Raw genomic sequence first — 17,619 nt, 5'->3', positions numbered from 1 at the left:
CCACCACATTCCCAGTGCCAGGTCTTGTTAGGGCGGGGCTGGAAAATCCCAGTCAACATCTTTTGCATCTATTTAGTTGTGGAATCAGCCTCCAATCACTTATATTTGTCTAACTAAAGCTGTCTTTTGAGCATCAAAGCTAAAATTCAGAACACGCCGCGAAATTGTCTGTAATATATATGTTTAAGTTCATAAAATATCAAAAGTTTTTAAGGAAAAACTTATTTAAAAATCATCTAAGCAATTTCAGTTTAGAAAAATGATATTTAAAGACCAACCGTAAAGGCTAGTCAGAACATGTTAAAACAAAATATTTTGTAATTTAGAATTTATTTACTGATAAAAATGTAATTGTATCACTTACAGTAGCACCCTTTGGACCAGGGAAGCCCATCATACCAGCCTGACCTCTTGGGCCAGCAGCACCAGGGGGACCAGTACGACCTTCTTCACCAGCTGGGCCCTAAAATGTACAATCTTAGACAATGAAACAATGCTCTTCACAAGTTACTGTAGATTATTTTTGCATAAAGGTCAATTAATTGCGCTTTGGTTTATTATTTTACTTCCATGCATGTTATTACTAATTGCAAAAACATTTGAGTGAATACTCTGCATTTGTTATTCATTTGTAATTCCATAGTAGTTGGCATAAGGTACAATGCACGAACCTCACACATTAGTACGCTTTAGTATTTTAAGGATCACATTCTACATTGAAGAAAATTGTGGTTTGGACAACACAAAATTAAAATCAATTGAGAATCACTACTTATTATATTATACTATGATATTATATCCAGTGATATGTAAATTGCAGTAGGATTTATACCTTTAATCTACTAACCTATGTATTGGTCTGAAATGTTGGGATTTAAATCAGGATATTATAATCTTAATAACGCTCCAGTTATCACTAGACAGTAATATATAAAATGCAACTAATTCAAATAAACTGCTATAATTGCAGTGAGATGGCTGATACCCTTAATTTTGTGTTCAATGTGTAATTGGGGTTCTAATCTAACATTCAAAATGTTGCCACATGGAAGCTCCTTTCTAAAAACTAAATGTCATATTTTCTCAGGCAGATTTTTCTGACATTTTGCCTCTTGTGTAGCTGAATATTGTTTTAGTACATTGAGTTCCTTGTGTACTAACAGTCTTGGATACTTTCTCCATATATATGTCACTGCAATATTGTATTTAAGAGACTATTTTGAATTTCATAATATATATGCATTATGCTTAAACATGTGTTTTTATAATAAGTATATGGGTTCATTTTAGGTAATTAATAACTGATGTAACATTACTATATATTTGCGTTAATGTAGCTAATTGTGAAGTATACCTTTTGTGTAGGGGGTGAATTTCATGTACAATATTAAATGAAAATATTATTTCATGTTACTTTTGTTAAATAATAATGAGTATGCAATATTATTGCACCATAAATAAGTAATTGTTAGTATCACTATTTGGCACAGTGTTTGCAGTTACTGTACCTATATTAATAAATTATTTGAATTGCTTCTTAATTAAAGAGTTGTTACTTTAATCATTAGCAAAACCTAACAATTGAAGCCTTTTCATTTTTAAATGTTCTGCAACATTGGTAATGTATTATCCCCATGCAATTTGCCATGCTTGATTCAAACCTACTTTTAGATTGAATAAGCTGTCAAGAATGGGGAGCAGAAAACCTCAAAAACAACTTACAGCAGGACCTGATTTGCCTGGAGCACCTATAATGCCAGCACTACCTACGATGCCCTGAAAAAATAACACATTACTGTAAGGTGAGAAAACTTACTGAAACACCTTGATTTCCCACAGCACCAGTTCTACCAGGTTGTCCACTATGACCCTATAAATATTGGGGAAAGCAAAATAAATTTAGCTGTCATTCTATCGTGTATACAACAAAGAAACTTTATTTTGTATTTTCAGTGAAATCTACTCCATTTCATAAAGTCTTTAAAAAAATCTCAAGGATTAATTTTAATTCGGAGTGATGACAATCACATCTGTGAAAATAAAGTGTGTTGCTCCTAAAAGTGCCCAGAAAAACCAATGGAACACCGGCTCCAAGTTAAGAAATAAGAAAAATAAAATCAGTGACATGACATTCTCTTGAGGACATATTTATTTTTAAAAATCAGGAAGTAAGTTAAAATAACTAAATTACATGGTACTTTTTAATAAAGTGATAATTTCTATTGTCTGCAACATAATTCTGGGAGCTTCTACTAAAATGTCGATTATAATTAATTTGCATTAAAACTATAGTAGTACATCTGAATAAGAAAATATAAACATTATATCAAGTCTAAAAGTATATAAATAAATGATAAATGACACTCAACAAACTTTTAATTCCATGCAATACAACTAGGCCTATTACTATTGTAGTTGTTTCCATTTTACATACCCGTGCACCAGGCATACCACTTTCACCAGGACGTCCAACGTCACCAGGAGGCCCTTTGGGACCAGCAGGACCAGCTTCACCACGTCTACCAGGCAGACCCTAGAAATGAATTAAAAATAAGGTAGTGTCATTCTGAATGTAACATATAATGCACCATTCCATTTATTTAATACAGAGAAAATGTTACAGATCCTTAAAAAAACACATTTCTCAATTTTTACTTGATGCATTAATCATAACAAAGCAAACTTTACCATGCCACCAGCTGGTCCATCACGGCCTGGGATACCACGGTTGCCAGGGGAACCCTGCAAATGAAATGAGAGAAAAGGATGAAAATCTACTTACCCCTGAGACTCAATGAACTGTGAATGTATTAAACTTACTGGGGAGTACCAGTAAAGAATGGTAACACAAAATTAATATTTTCCTATTTATATTAATGTTGTTTGCTATACCACCAATTTACATAAAAATATTATAAAGTATATGGACTAATGTTATGCAGTCAAAGCTATTATGGTCTTTTCTGTATGTATAGGATTGTCCCTCAAAAAAACTCTTGTGATCAGCACATTAGAATGTGTTGAAAATGATCCAAATAAGTTTAAATGATGAATAGTATTCAGACACAAATTAATTTGCGAGTATACTGAGTCTCTTAATAATTTGAGATTCATTAAGTCAGAACTATCATGCTAGGTCTTTAGAATTAGAAACTAAGTATTTCATGTAATGTCTCTAAATATTACCATTAGTTATTCTTTTAAATTTGAAGGTCTCTCTATATAATTCAGTAATATATCAATGTAATTTTTACCATTTAAAATTAATCTTACCCTCTCACCAGGAGTCCCAGCAAGTCCCTGAACACCAGATTCACCACGAGGCCCTTTCTTGCCTTCTTCACCAGATGGACCAGTGACACCTGTTGGGCCAGGATCACCCTGGTTTTGGAACAAAAAAGGTGAAGACATGGGCAAAGGTAATCAAAAATAGGAAAGAAATTACACAATTAAAACATAAAATGCACATCTATTACAAATTACTTACACGCTCGCCTTTGGGACCGGTCTCACCCTTGACACCTTGAACACCTGGATCACCCTGTGTGGAAAGTTTACAAAAGGAAAATATTATTAGAATTTTAGTCATAACTTTGGTAAAATGCTGTTGTTGCAACCGATGAGGGGATTATTTCTAGCAATTGCTTTACTATAGGATTATATTTTTTACTTACAGAGAGCCCCCGGAGACCCGCAGGACCAATTGCTCCATGTTGGCCAGCAAGACCACGTGGTCCTGGAAAACCAGGAGCACCAGCAACACCTGGAGCACCCTATGTGAAAAAAAACACAAGACAAACATTTGATATTTTAAAATACAAGTGGATTTATCTATGAGGCTGTTTCTGAAAGCACTGAATAGGTGTGCCATATATACTTACAATTGCACCCTTTGCTCCATTAAGGCCGTTTACACCTGCATTACCCTAGGATTAGAATAAAATAATGAATATAGTAGATGCAATTTTTCCAGTTAGGTAAAATCATTTCTCAAGATGCAATAATGATATTGTCACCACAAGTACTTACAGGAAGACCCACAGGTCCAATTGGACCTACAGCACCTGGCTCACCTCTAGCGCCCTGAGCACCAGATGGACCACGAGCACCAACCGGTCCAAGCTCACCCTATGTTATACAGGGGGAAAAGAAAATCAAATTATTTATTCAATATGGGTTGTTATCACATATATGTTGCACTTATTAAGGTACTAAAAACTCAGTACTAAGCACATCTAGTACAAACTAACTTTCTTTATAATCTTCTTGACCAACACATGATTACTGGACATTACAAACTGAGAAAGTCTAATTCTGTTTAGCCATGGACTATTTTAATTCAAATTATTTTTAATTCTGTTGTTTCCATGAGGACACAGACAAATGGAATGGAGGCTGGAGTAGATCCTATCTAAAATAATCAAATACTATTGAATAATTTCAATTGAGGTACAGCAAAGAGAGGATATTTAATTTAAAACCTTTTGGTTCCTGGAATACATAAATTATAACTTCATTGTTCTGATTTACTTTCGGCTTTTGGAGAATCTTTTAGGCTTTTAACCAACAAACTGAGAGGTTTTGATGGTAAATTATTTTACTGTCTGAAATAAGTTATGGATGCAACATTCTTCTGGTAGGCAGAATGTCTTAAGATAGCCATGACAATTAACTTAGTTATTAAAACTCAGCATAATTTTAGTTTGAATAATAAACATATTTCTGCCCGCCTTTTTCTCAGGTATGTTGTAAAATTTTGAGTTTTGTGCCTTTAATATCACTGGGTTTCTGAATTCTAGTGATGTTGGAAGTGTCCAAATAGAAGCACAAAAAAAAATAATAGGATACAGTTAAGAAATCCAGTTAATAAATAAATGCCTAGTGACAGTTACCAACTCTCATATGCTTAGGTTTGTGGAGGCTAAGTCAAAATAGTCCCTTTGAGGCTTCAATAATGATAAAATGAACTCAATGATTGTTCTTGTTTGCACTGCTTTATCTAGAATTTGACCTGATAAGAGTTGCAGAACTTTTTTACTTCTGTAATTTCACAGGATAATACAATATTTACTTTGATACAGTGTTGAATACAATAAGTTTGGCATTTGTGTAACAACAAGTTAAATTTTGGCCTGTGTAGAATTATGTTCAAACAACTAAACAATTGTTGCAATTGGTTGTGAAACACCTGTGTTACAACTCGGGTTTGTGAATGGGAGTCATTGTTGTACTTTAAGCATTTTAAAATTAGTGATAATAAATTGTGACAGGTTACAATGAATTGGTAAATAGCTTATTTAGAGCATTCTCATAATTCCTAATGGTTAGAGACAAAAGGTCATAAAAATACAAGAATATCCCACACTGAAAATGATATTTTTATGATAATACATGTTCACCTTGTTCATATTGTACTGCATTCACATTTTGTTATTAAAAATGACAAACCTTACCTTGAATCCAGGGCTGCCTGGGAAGCCTGGGGGACCATTTGCACCTATGGGTCCCTATGAAGAAAGAAATTGCAAATGTTAATGGTTTGCTTTTTACCATGTGTTTCTGTGCTTTATCAAAGCCTGCAGGGGCAACTTTTATGTTAATGCTAATGAAGACTGTACTAAATGGGGAAATAGTTAAAAACCACCACCCAAATCAATTCAATGTTATCAGAGTGGACCTGCTTATTACAAATTAGGCATCAGTACCTGGAGAGATACTATTGTAGTATTGTACCTGTCTACCAATGTTAAATTATACCACCTTTACAGGAGTACTACCATACACAGTAACTTTCATGGAGGTCATGAAGAGATTGAACAGTTTAGAACTATACTCGCTAGAGTTTAGAAGGATGAGAAGAAATCAAATTGAGGTATATAAGATGTTAAAGGGGACAGACAAAGTAGACATGGAGTGGATGTTTCCCCTTGTGGGGCTTTCTAGAATGAGAGGCCACAGTTTTAGGCTAAGGGGTGGTAGATTTAAATCAGAGATGAGGGGGAATTACTTTTCTCAAAGGGTCGTGAATCTGTGGAATTCACTACCTCAGAGTGCAGTGGATGCCAGGACACTGAATAAATTTAAGGAGGAGGTAGACAGATTTTTAATTAGTGACGGGTTGAAAGGTTATGGGGAAAGGGCAGGAAATTGGAGTTGAGGCCAAAATGAGATCAGCCATGATGGTATTGAATGGCAGGGCAGGCTTGAGGGGCTGAATTACCTACTCCTGCCCCTAGTTGTTATGTTATGTTATGTAATATAAATTAACTTATTATTTTTTCACATTATTAATGTGTAGTACCAGACTAGCAGTAATGTACAAAAATATATACTGATACACTGATGATATTGGAGGTTCAATTTAATAGCAGCTAAACAGACATAGGGATCCTGATGGGTGATTAACCTGCACCTGTTGATCGCAGTGCAGTGCTACCTGATCATTTCAATGCTTTCTCCATTCAGCCAACCTAAATTATGCTACTGGTTGCCTGGATACATCAGCGGGGCCAGTATCATGAGTGGCTAGCATCACTTAAAGCTAGCCAGCAGTGCTGAAACCTATCTTGTGCTTCTTAAAGTAGAGCTGTCTTAAGGCCGGGGCAGATAGTGTTAGTCATGCAGGGAATGATCTGACTTGGGGAACATTGGAGAATAATGCGGCTGCAAGATTTAAGGCTGCATTGGAGGCCTTGGTCAAGGAGGTGCAGAAGAGGAGAGATGTCATCTATCCACAGAGGGCCAGGTGGTCCCCCAGACCAACTCACAGAAGGCTGTGGGAGCTGGTAGCCACAGAGGTCAGTGGCTGGAGTCAAGCTCTTAGGATATGAATACAGTGCTGCAAGAAGTTTAATGACTTCTCATGAATGATCAAGGTCAGTGGATACATCTTCAAATGCCATGTCCCATCAACTCCTCACTAGCCTCTCACACTGCTTAACTTACCATGGCTAATCTTCTCCTATCAACAATTTATATCAATCAGGACTCATACCCAACATTCCCATGTGCCACTGCACTTTCATACACTTAGCACTGTTGCAAGCTTCAAAACCAGATCTCACACCTTTCATACACTGGCAGCTACATTATCCAAATAGATTGTACCACATTCATTGACACACTTCCCTTTCCCTTGCAAGACAAGCTAGCGGATAATTGGAGGCAGCAGGAGTTAACTAGGCAGGGACAGGTAGGCCTGCTTGTCCTAACCCCCATGGGGGAGGTAATGCTGGCTATTATGGGAATAGTGATTGCTGTGGCCGTGGCCAGTGGTGGGGTGAAACTATTGAAGATGAAAGTAGCCTCATACCTAATCCACCTTCTCTCACAATCCTCCTCATCATTCCACACTCTTTCCTGATCTATAACCTAAGATGGTGGAGCCACATATAAAAAGACTTTTCCCCAAACCTGAACAATAATTCTACAATTCTGTCTTTCTCCTATCAGTTATCCAAGAAGTTCAGCTTGACCAGGCATTGAAAGGACAGCAACAAAAGAGTAATATAGGGGTGAGATCTGAATGTGGTATGACACTAGGCATGAGTAACCTGCAGAGGGGAGGGAACAAGGAGACCACACATGCCAGCTCACCAAAGGCTGAGGTGTAGGCAAGTTCTGCTGCCTAAGACTCAGATGAGTATTTCAATGGGGCAGTCTATAGATGGATGCTGAATGGGCATACACAACAAAATTCTTGGTGCATTGTAAGTCTATTAGAAGCCCTGTGGCCAATGTCAAGAAGCATGAAGGAGTCCGGCACTAATTTGGCACAGGGCTTTACACAGAGCTTGGAGCCAATCATTTCCAACATGGAAGTGGTGCCAACTCCATGAGAATGCTTGTGGATGCAACCATGATGCAGCATCTGATAGCTGATGTCATAACTTCCCAGAAGAAGCAACAGGAACTCAATGTCTGGATGTTGCAGTGAAAGCTCAGCTTGCTGTAATATAAGGTCAGCTTGCTGCTATCATGTTCATGGACTATAATGTTCAAAGGAGTTTTCAGAATCTCACAGAAGTCCAGCAATCTGTTCTCTAACATATTACTAGGATTACTGAGGCATTGGCACGGGAGAGTGGCAGTGGCTTCAAGAAGGATAAACCTGGTCTCCTCGCGCAGGAAGACAGTCTCATTTCCAACACACCACCAGTGCCCTTCCTGTTACCAGTCAGCCAGCCAGCCCAGACTGATGCCATCCATCTAAGATGTTGCAGTCCGCAGCTAGGCTCTCAAGGCTCAGAGCTGCTCGAGGGTGTCCTGTAAGGCCATGTGCAGTCTGTCAGTTGCCTTTCACTAGCTATGCTGCAGCCATTGAGATAGTACTGTGTAGGAACACTAGGGGCAGGATCTTTTGGTCGGCGAGTGGGGGCAGGGCCCACTCGGCGATGAATGAAATGATCTGGGGTGATGTCGGGTGAAACTCCCGATGTCACTTCGCATCATTTCCATTTTCAGGTTGGAGGGGTCATAGCCGAGTTGGATGCATACCCGCCAACCTGTCAACAGCCTATTGAGGCCATTAGAAATCCAATTCAGCTCATTAATGGACCTGCCCTTAAGGTTGGCAGGCAGGCCAGGAGCCCAGGCGGGCTTGTGAAGAAACATGAAATCTCATTCACTGGCGGGATGAGGTTTCATGAGGGTATTTAAATTTTAATGAAAGGTTTAAATAAAAGTTATGGACGTGTCCCAACTCATGTGACAGTGTCACATGAGGGGACATTGCAAGAAAATTTTTGAACTCCTTTATTAAAAGTTGAAAATCTGAGCTTTCTTGAGGCAGCACTTAGCCTTAGGGAGATCTGTGCGCTATTCCGTGCGTATGCATGAAAGGGTGCACTCCTGACTAAGGGAATCACTCTCCTGCCTGCACAGGAAGCGCATGCTATCCGGCGGACGTCATGCTGGGTGGGCCTTAATTAGTCCGCCCACCCAAAATGGCGGCGCGCCCCCAACTGGAGGCGGCGATTGGGAACCCACCTGCTCACACCTGCTCCCGGTCTTCCCCCCTTGATGGGGGAAAGATTTTGCCCTAGGAGAGGCAAAGACACACAGAAGACAGGCACTAAGGCACAAGGAAGATTAGTTGACTTGTATGCTATGTCATTTCACATATAAATTTGTCTTTTTATTGTGATGACAGACTCGATGGGCTGAAGGGCCTTTTTCTGTGCTGCAGATCTCTATGACTCTATTTATTTATATATTCTATGACTTTTATTCCATCATTGCGGTCAGTGGACACTGTGATGGTCATTGATAGAGAGAAGGTATAGTTGGTGAATGGGGAACTGGGCTGCAGTTACTATTATTGCACTCAGATAAGTCAATGACAGCCTGAGCAGCAAATGACTGCGTTACTCCTTCCTTTTCTTTTTCTTTCTCATTTTCCCGGTCCTCCTCTTTATCGCTCTGCTCCTCAACTGGCTGCCAGTAGCTGGTGGCAAGGTTTGTGCCCTCATCATGGCAAGGTTGTGCAGCATGCAGCAGACTATCACAAGTTTTGAAACAGTTTTGTCAAGGGCTCTAGGGCTTTTTCAGAGTGGTCCAGCAGTGAAAATTTGCTCTATTACATTTTGCATAACAGCATGGCTTTCATTGTATGGATACTGCAAACAAGTATTTGGGTTGTGCACTGGAGTCATCAGCCATATTATCAGTGTTGCTCAGTAGCTACTCTTTGCTTTGCCAGAGACTGTGACTGTCCACTGAGGGATTTCAGAATCACTCAAACTTGTGAATAATTGCACATTTTCCAATTAAATGATGGAAGTTTCAATTAATAATATGCAAATGGCATACTTACAGGAGGTCCGACAGGTCCAGTCAGACCATCACTGCCTCGGGGTCCCTTAAAGGAAGCAAAAAAGTTGTATTAGTACAATTACCAAAATCTAAGAATCTTACAAGACAAACTATCAATAGGCATCAAATTGATCATCAGCGTAAATATTGAAATAAAAGCTGTTATGAAAATGTTAGAATGGATTACAATATAACATTACAAAGAGGCAAAGCGCATTTAATCATTCTCAATATTTTAAAAATTATCTTAGAGATCTACATTTAATGGCATATATTTTATAATGTTCAAAAATATTATTGCTGACCTGAAAGCAGGATTTCATTCATTGCGAAGGCAGTTTTGCCAATTAATAAGTGAAGAATTAGGAGGGTTGTGAATTAGATGTACTGACCATCAAGCCGAATTGTCTGGTCTGCCTCTTGAGTTGAGTGAGGTTCTATGCTGGGAGCGCTAACAAGTGGAACTGAGAAAATATTAAAAGCTTGAAACTTACAGCTGTGCCAGCAGCTCCACCACGGCCTCTCTCACCTGGACTACCACGAAGGCCCTGTTAGCAAAAGAAAAAGGTATGTTTACTTATGCTCAATGAATGTATTATTAAAAGTTGCATATGATATGGTTTACAAAATTATCATTAAGGATTATGCAGTATGTGATTAGAACTATTTTTCAATATTGAATGATGAAACACGTACCGCGAGTCCAGGGCTACCGTTTGATCCTGGGTTACCAGTTTCACCCTGGAAAAAAAATGAAAGCAATATTTATTTTATTTGTTGCCTTTTACAATATTAATAACACAAGGAAGCACATGAAACAATGAAACCTGAATGAATGATGCTTTCTAACCTTACCTCATAACGAAGATCCTATTGCTTAATTTGTGCAAAATATTTTATTGCTTGATGCCTGGCTAGCTTAAAGCAAATGGTTTTGCTCTGTACTTCCTTCTGGACATTGAAACATGCACTTGCTCACTGTTCTGAAAGTAGTGGAAAAACTACTCTAGTAATGAATAATATAAGCTCTGTTTATAGCTTAAAGATAGCTCAATGTTCCTCATGTTTAGTAGCAGAGGTAGTCCATTTACACTGCAATCCTGACAAAGTCAGTCATTTTTTTGATGGAAAAGTTCAAAATGTCTAATAATTTGAACACAGTGATGTAAATAGCACAGTAAATTATAAATTTAGCACTAAAAACTGAATTGGCATTTTATTTAAATCAAGAAACTTTAAATCAAAATGAGTAGGACTGTACATCATTTCCTCAAGGTGATGTTAAATGGTAATAATATTCTTTAATTTACATCTGCTGCAATATTACAGCAGGATATAATGGAGTAGAGAAGTCTGACATGCAATTTGCTACTTTCACTTTGCATAATGTGTATACTATCATCTTTAGAAAACTTGAGTATATGGATGTGAGTTTCTCTGGCCTGTCTCTATTGTGCCAATTTTTCCATGTGTTACTCTGGGCTTAACCAATAAGGCCTGATAAAAATAAGGGTGGGAGAGAAACAGAAGATTTGCCCTTATCAAGCAAAAGAGAAAAAGTATATAGGGTATACTTGGATGTTGTTTTAGTAATCACTTGCCTCTTCAGATTGTCAGAAACATGATTCAGTGCAAAAATAATAACAGATCCTCGTTGTCTGCCATGATCTTTGATAAACCTCCAATCTCTAAGGATTGTTCAATGGAATCATGAAATGCAAATTTTGAACCTGTTCTGAGATGTGCTTACAATGGAAAATAAGCATTTCTGGCTCTTGTGGAATGTTCCTATTTGTATAACATCAATTTATCTAAAATAAATCATTAAATACAGAGGGATGATTTTTTCTGGTTTGTTCACAATGCTAAAGTCAGCCTCAATTTGGGATCAAGAATCTAGAAGCGACTGCAGCAGGACATTGGTCACAATCTTCCTGGAGGAAAGCAATTAAGAAGACACTTTTGGAAGCCCCATCCAATTAAGGATGGTGGACAGACCAGGGAAGTGGAAGGTTCAATCAGGAGGCCTGCAATAATGTCTCGCCGGTAGCCACAATGGAACAGGTAGGTGTTGCTGAGGCAGACAGGAGACCTTGAGGGTGCCTCTAATGGAGCATTATGAAACATTAAAAATCATGCAATTACACAACTGTCAGGCTGACATTGTGCAGAGGGAGCCCCTTTGTGCTGGGGCGATTGAGAGGAGGCTTCAATGGCTTTTACCGTCTCGAGTTCAATTATGGGCTCTGACCTCAATGGGGGGCCCATCCGCCACTGGTAAGAAACCAGGTGGTGGTGGGTTGGGAGGGGAGTGCCATCACCTTTCCCCCAAATTGGCTGACAGGTAACCCAAATCTGTAGGGCTGGGAAGACTCCCCCAGAGAGTTATGTTGGAAACAACATCTGGCATGTCTGTTGGAGAACTGTTTTGGCTGTTTTATGGTGAACTTGAATATCTACTTAAAATGTGTCCAGGTACTTTGCAAGGAAGTCTGGCACTTGACTGTTTACTGCAGTTTCAAAACCCCAAAGCAGCTTTTCTTCTCTTAAAGATATGATGAAACACTTAACATTTGTTTCTATATTTTATCATGTTTTGCCATGGAAACAATTAATGGCACTAAAGTTATAAATCTATTTCTCATTTCTGTACAGGGGTATGCATAGCTATGAAGCTAAAACGTGTTTATTTTTGACAAAGAATGAGTCATTGCCCTCATGAAACGATGTAAATTTTTATATATGGTCTGGATCAAGAACATTTGGCATATCAACTCACAACTGTGGTGAGTAACTGAACAGCCTCAGCAGCTTCTGAGCACACTTGGTACTGTATTCTTTTGTACGTGTCACAGCCACATAATATTTCATTCTAACTATTTTTTTTGTATGCACATTGTTTCTGAAATCCTCCAACCAGGCTCCAATTCCTGAGAGATAAAAATATTAGGCAAAATCATAGTTATTTATCCCTGTTTCATTTGCATGACAATAGCTTGATAATAATCAGTCTTATATAGCCCTCATGGGCTTCGTTACATGTGAGAACTATGCATTCTTTAATTCCAGAACTGGCCTGGAATGTAAAGAGCAAATCTGCTAAATCAGGTGCTTTATGAACTTTGTGATGATGTTAGCTGCAAGTGACTGCTTCTGACTTTCATTATTTTATGGCATAATTCAGTATGACACACATTTAATGGGACACTGCTGTTGCTTCATAGCTTGCTGTGGTTTACGAGAGGCTAGCTGGTCATAGTACAATAGCAATGCTAACTATATTGACTAAAAAGATATATCTCAGACATATAGGAGAAAGAATCACTTAAAAGGCCTAAACTAAGAGCTTTGATTTCCAGGAAAATCCATACAGCAACATAGGTGTAGATGTGTCAGTATTATGATGTGGAAGAGGGCTGCTGTGAACAATGCAGGCACAATGAGATTAAAATGACATGGAAACTGTCTTTGACGGTTTTAGCTGAAAGGTGAGTGCAGGAAGATTTCCATTGTTGGTGTACGTAACAGAATTCTAAACCTACATTTTACAAGGGATCTCAGGGATCCCTTACATGGATTGCAATTGTATTTTCCGGTCCTGGACATTCCAATTTCCCAGTGAAATCTTTCCCCAGGATGAGTACGATATGGCAAATTCAGTTTTGTACTCATGTGTGGTTTTCATTAAAATTCTAATATTCAGAAATGACACCTAAAACAAGCAAATGGCAAAACATGCTTAACACAGAAAAATTTGAAGTTCTCTAAATCTGAACATAATTAGAAAACGTTAAAGGTTTCTATTTAATTTTCTGGTATGAAACCTAAGTATATTGCTTATAAGTTGAAAAGTAGCAGTAGATACAAAAATTTTCTTTTATTTACTGCATATATAATATACCCCCCAAACTAATGTTTAACAGTTCAGTCTTCAGATCACTGCTGTATGTCTTACCTTTTCACCACCAGCACCCGGCTCTCCCTTTACACCATCCAAGCCATTGAAACCCTATTATGAAATAAAAGATAATAAATAATGTCAGTTAAACAGTATAGCCCTAATTACTTACTGCAGCAGAAAAAATAGATCAAAAGTGTCAAAAATAAAATGTCTAACTCACTCGGTGTCCTTTCCTGCCAGAGAGACCAGGAGTTCCAGGGAAACCACGAGTACCCTATGAAAAGGAAGCAGAAACACAACTGAATCAGCAAAATGGAAAGATTTGGCATTGTTGTTATGGCTGCTTTATAAAGAAAGTATAAAATAAATATTTGCATTCAGCTGAAAGATTGGTGCATTCAAGTTAGATAGCACAAAACCAGATGTTAGTATAACATCTCTTACCTGAGGTCCAACAATACCACGGTCACCAGGTTTGCCAGGTTTGCCATTGCTACCCTATTAAAGAAAAATCATACTTAGTACAAATAGAGCATTAATTAAAGAGATGCACAAATATTGATGATATAAGATAGATTATATTATTATTCAGGTATGTGAGACATGCTCTATTCTTCTACCTGCTAAATTATATCATTAATGTATTTACTTCTGATACATTAAAAATTATTAACGTAAGTAGGATGTTCATGCATACAACATTTCCAAACTGTTTAATATCCATAAGGTGAATAGATTTTCAGTACAGTATACCAAAATCCAACATGGCAGATTCAAATGCATACTGGTCTCCAAATCAAATGATAGCTGAATTTATCTTTTTCTGGAGGCACAATGGGGTAGATTGCTAAAACTATACCCTGGCCAGATAGAGCTCAGATTAACACTATGTTATTTCTGATTTCACCCTGATTCATTTGCAGAGAAGAACTAAAGTTGTTTCCCTGTAATGGGAAAGTTGACTTGAATTCATCATGTGCCCATGAGCATTATGCTGCTTACAGAAACCAACAGGAACTGGGAACAGGTGATTAGCTATTGTCTTGGTCAGGGTAACATGAGCAAAGTCTTTCTTCGGAACGTGGACAAAAATCCAGGGTTTTCCCATCATTATTGGTGTTCGTTTTAGACTAGCAATTCATATTACATTATGAAATACATAGCATTCTTCTTTAGTTCATATCTATGGCATTATTTGTTCAACTGAGTAAAAATTTGAAGAGTTAGATATGCATGTTGGCACGTTGTTCTAAGTTTTCCAATGGCGATACCAGTGAGGCTTTATGCATTGCCATTGACGTATTTAACAGCTTCTGCCACTGAATACACAATTCACATTGTGGGCGGAATTTTATGGTCCCATCACGGCAGGGCTGGGGCCCTAAAATGTGGCGGGCCGTTCAAAAGTCCATAAATACTGTAAAATCCCACCAGCGTAAAATTCCACCTGTGTTTTGAAGTAATAGCTGAAATTGGATTTGATCTTAAAACACCCAGAGACACAAATTACAGCAAGGTAATTGTTTCACAAAGGATAGGACCCAATAGCATTTAACAGTCAAAAGGCGATCAAGGATGTTCGTTCTGACTATCATGGGAAGTATTTAATCAGATTCTAAGAAGTCAGATGCTTGTCAATCACAAAAGGGAAAAAATTATATATGGCTAGGATTTTCCATTTATCGCGCAGGCTCGGAGGAAGCGAGCAGGGGCTCCGCATGCGATTTCACGTGGGCAGGCCAATTAAGAGCTGCCCTGTGTGGATTGGGAGTGGTAGCGCTACCTGTGTGGGCAGGGGGAGGAGGCAGAGTCGGGTCCAGCGCTCCTCCATGCATGCGCGTAAAAGAGCGCTTCAATCTCCCTGAGGCAAGGAGCTGCCTCGGGGGATTGAAGCGCTTTTTAAAAAAAAATAAATGCAATAAAAATTTAATGAAACATGTCCCCTTATGTGATTGTGTCACATGAAATGGGACATGTTTTTATTTTCAAAAAAAAGCTTTTATTCAATTTGTAAAAGCTTTAGCAAACCTCATCCTGCTGGTGGGCGAGGTTTCCTAAAAAACGTAAAGCTCGGCCTTTTTACCTGCCCGCCAGCTGTAAGGTTGGATGGGCAGCGTAAAATTCAAGTTCATTACCTAGTTAATGGCCTTAATAGGCCTATCAATTATTGGCAGGTGTGCAACCGACTCTGGCACGCGCCCACTGAACGGGATACCACGCAACTTCGCGATGACGTCAGGATGCACGCCCAACATCAACGTGTGTCATTTAACGCTCTGGTGTGTCAGGTGCGCACCCACACGCCGAATGGAAAATTCTGCCCTATGTATTAGTAATACTGTCAATTTATCTTCCTATGAGTCACCTTGATCCTTCCTTGTATTCCAGTGCAAGCTCTTTATCTTTGGCACAAAAGAGAAAAGGACACACTAGAGGTTGATGATGGCTATTTATGGAACAAGCCAAAAACCGAGGGCAACTTGAAAACTAGATAATTCTTTGAAGTATGCAATTTATTATAAAGAAAAGGCACTGTGATAGGACTAATTTCTGAACTCTGATGGTTCTGAAATATCTTCACCCTATATATTCACTCACCTCAATTTTGGACTTGGAGCTCAACAAATACCTTAGCATAGTGAGGAGCTATATGACATTCTCAATTTGCAGTTAAGAATTATCCAAATACCTAGCTCTAGTTTGTAGACATTACTTTCAATTATTCAGAACTTAACTCTAATTTATTTTCTCTAGACTTTGCTTTTGCTTGGCAATAAAGAGTAATTGACAATCAGTTTCAGATAGGGTGAGGTACAACGTGAAACATCCCAATGAGGGATATTATCTGTTTGATACATATAGTTATTATGATTCAAGGAACTGACAACATTTAAAAATATTGTCATGGTTCCTATTTTATTCCTCCATAATCTATACTTACATCTTCACCAGGTTTTCCAGGTACACCTTGGGGACCACGAGGACCGAGTGGACCCTAATGAATAGAGACAGAAAGATAATGAAAATCAATGTGAAATAAAAAAGATACACAATTACTTAATTTTGCCACAAAATGAAACTGCTGATTTTAAGTGTACTTACAGTTGCACCAGATTCACCTCCAATGCCTGGAATTCCTGAGGGGCCAGGGGAACCCTGAAAATAAACACACGCATTTGACTCAAGTTTTTAAGTCTGAGGTATCTAAAATAATTGTTAAACATGGCAAGTTCAAATGGAGGTAGTACAATGTGTTGCATAGTTTCAATTATAAATGGGCAAGTGCAAAATATCAAAAAACTGTAAAACTTACAGGAGCACCAGAGGCTCCTTGTGGGCCTTTTGGTCCCATTGGTCCCTGAAGAAAAATAGATCAAACTGGAATTAGTGCACAAAATGCTAATCATTATCAAAGCAGCAAAACAATCTTTTGAAACATAAATACAGTACAGCTGGAGACAAGGCAGATAAGATTGGAGTGACTGATGATATAATTCACTTGCAAATAATCCACAACGGTATGTTTTTGACTGTCTTTAGGCTTAGACTTTATAAACAGATGGCACCTAACAAAAAATTAATCCACAAACTCTAAACTATAAGTGAATGTGAATTTAGATGATCATATAACTAAATTGAAAGTATCCTAGCGGATATGGATTCTTATGGAAGGTCACAGACTTGAAACGTTAACTTTGTTTCTCTCTCCATGGTTGCTGCCAGGCCTGCTAAGTCTACCATTTTCTGCTTTTAGTTCAGATTTCCAGCATCCACAGTATTTTGCTTTTATGTTAATAATAGGTTAACCTGTTCATGTTTCAAACAATTTAATCTGTTTACATATTTAATTCTCTACCAATTAAAGGTAAATATGAAAATTTGGATTTATATATGATTTTATCATG

General features: G+C 38.1%; 1 protein-coding gene across 2 annotated transcripts in view; it reads right to left on the bottom strand.

Moving 5' to 3' along the window:
* col1a2 (collagen, type I, alpha 2) overlaps window positions 1-17,619 on the bottom strand; it is a 53,378-nt gene that overhangs the window by 24,053 nt on the left and 11,706 nt on the right. The window contains exons 7-25 of one of the 2 annotated variants that reach the window (XM_041184438.1): window positions 17,028-17,072; window positions 16,817-16,870; window positions 16,656-16,709; window positions 14,159-14,212; window positions 13,935-13,988; window positions 13,769-13,822; window positions 10,510-10,554; window positions 10,308-10,361; window positions 9,815-9,859; window positions 5,454-5,507; window positions 4,030-4,128; window positions 3,882-3,926; window positions 3,675-3,773; window positions 3,488-3,541; window positions 3,274-3,381; window positions 2,689-2,742; window positions 2,435-2,533; window positions 1,817-1,870; window positions 365-463 (exon numbers count right to left, since the gene is read on the bottom strand). In XM_041184438.1, coding sequence (XP_041040372.1) covers window positions 365-463; window positions 1,817-1,870; window positions 2,435-2,533; window positions 2,689-2,742; window positions 3,274-3,381; window positions 3,488-3,541; window positions 3,675-3,773; window positions 3,882-3,926; window positions 4,030-4,128; window positions 5,454-5,507; window positions 9,815-9,859; window positions 10,308-10,361; window positions 10,510-10,554; window positions 13,769-13,822; window positions 13,935-13,988; window positions 14,159-14,212; window positions 16,656-16,709; window positions 16,817-16,870; window positions 17,028-17,072 — 1,224 coding nt within the window. Of the gene's footprint in view, window positions 1-364; window positions 464-1,722; window positions 1,777-1,816; window positions 1,871-2,434; window positions 2,534-2,688; window positions 2,743-3,273; window positions 3,382-3,487; window positions 3,542-3,674; window positions 3,774-3,881; window positions 3,927-4,029; window positions 4,129-5,453; window positions 5,508-9,814; window positions 9,860-10,307; window positions 10,362-10,509; window positions 10,555-13,768; window positions 13,823-13,934; window positions 13,989-14,158; window positions 14,213-16,655; window positions 16,710-16,816; window positions 16,871-17,027; window positions 17,073-17,619 lie in introns of both variants that reach the window. The other variant, XM_041184437.1, reaches the window with a different exon arrangement.

This window comes from Carcharodon carcharias, chromosome 3 (genome assembly GCF_017639515.1).
Source record: "Carcharodon carcharias isolate sCarCar2 chromosome 3, sCarCar2.pri, whole genome shotgun sequence".
NCBI classification, from domain to species: Eukaryota; Metazoa; Chordata; class Chondrichthyes; order Lamniformes; family Lamnidae; genus Carcharodon; species Carcharodon carcharias.
The sequence above is the reverse complement of the archived record's forward strand: the minus strand, read 5'-3'. Positions and strand labels throughout refer to the sequence as shown.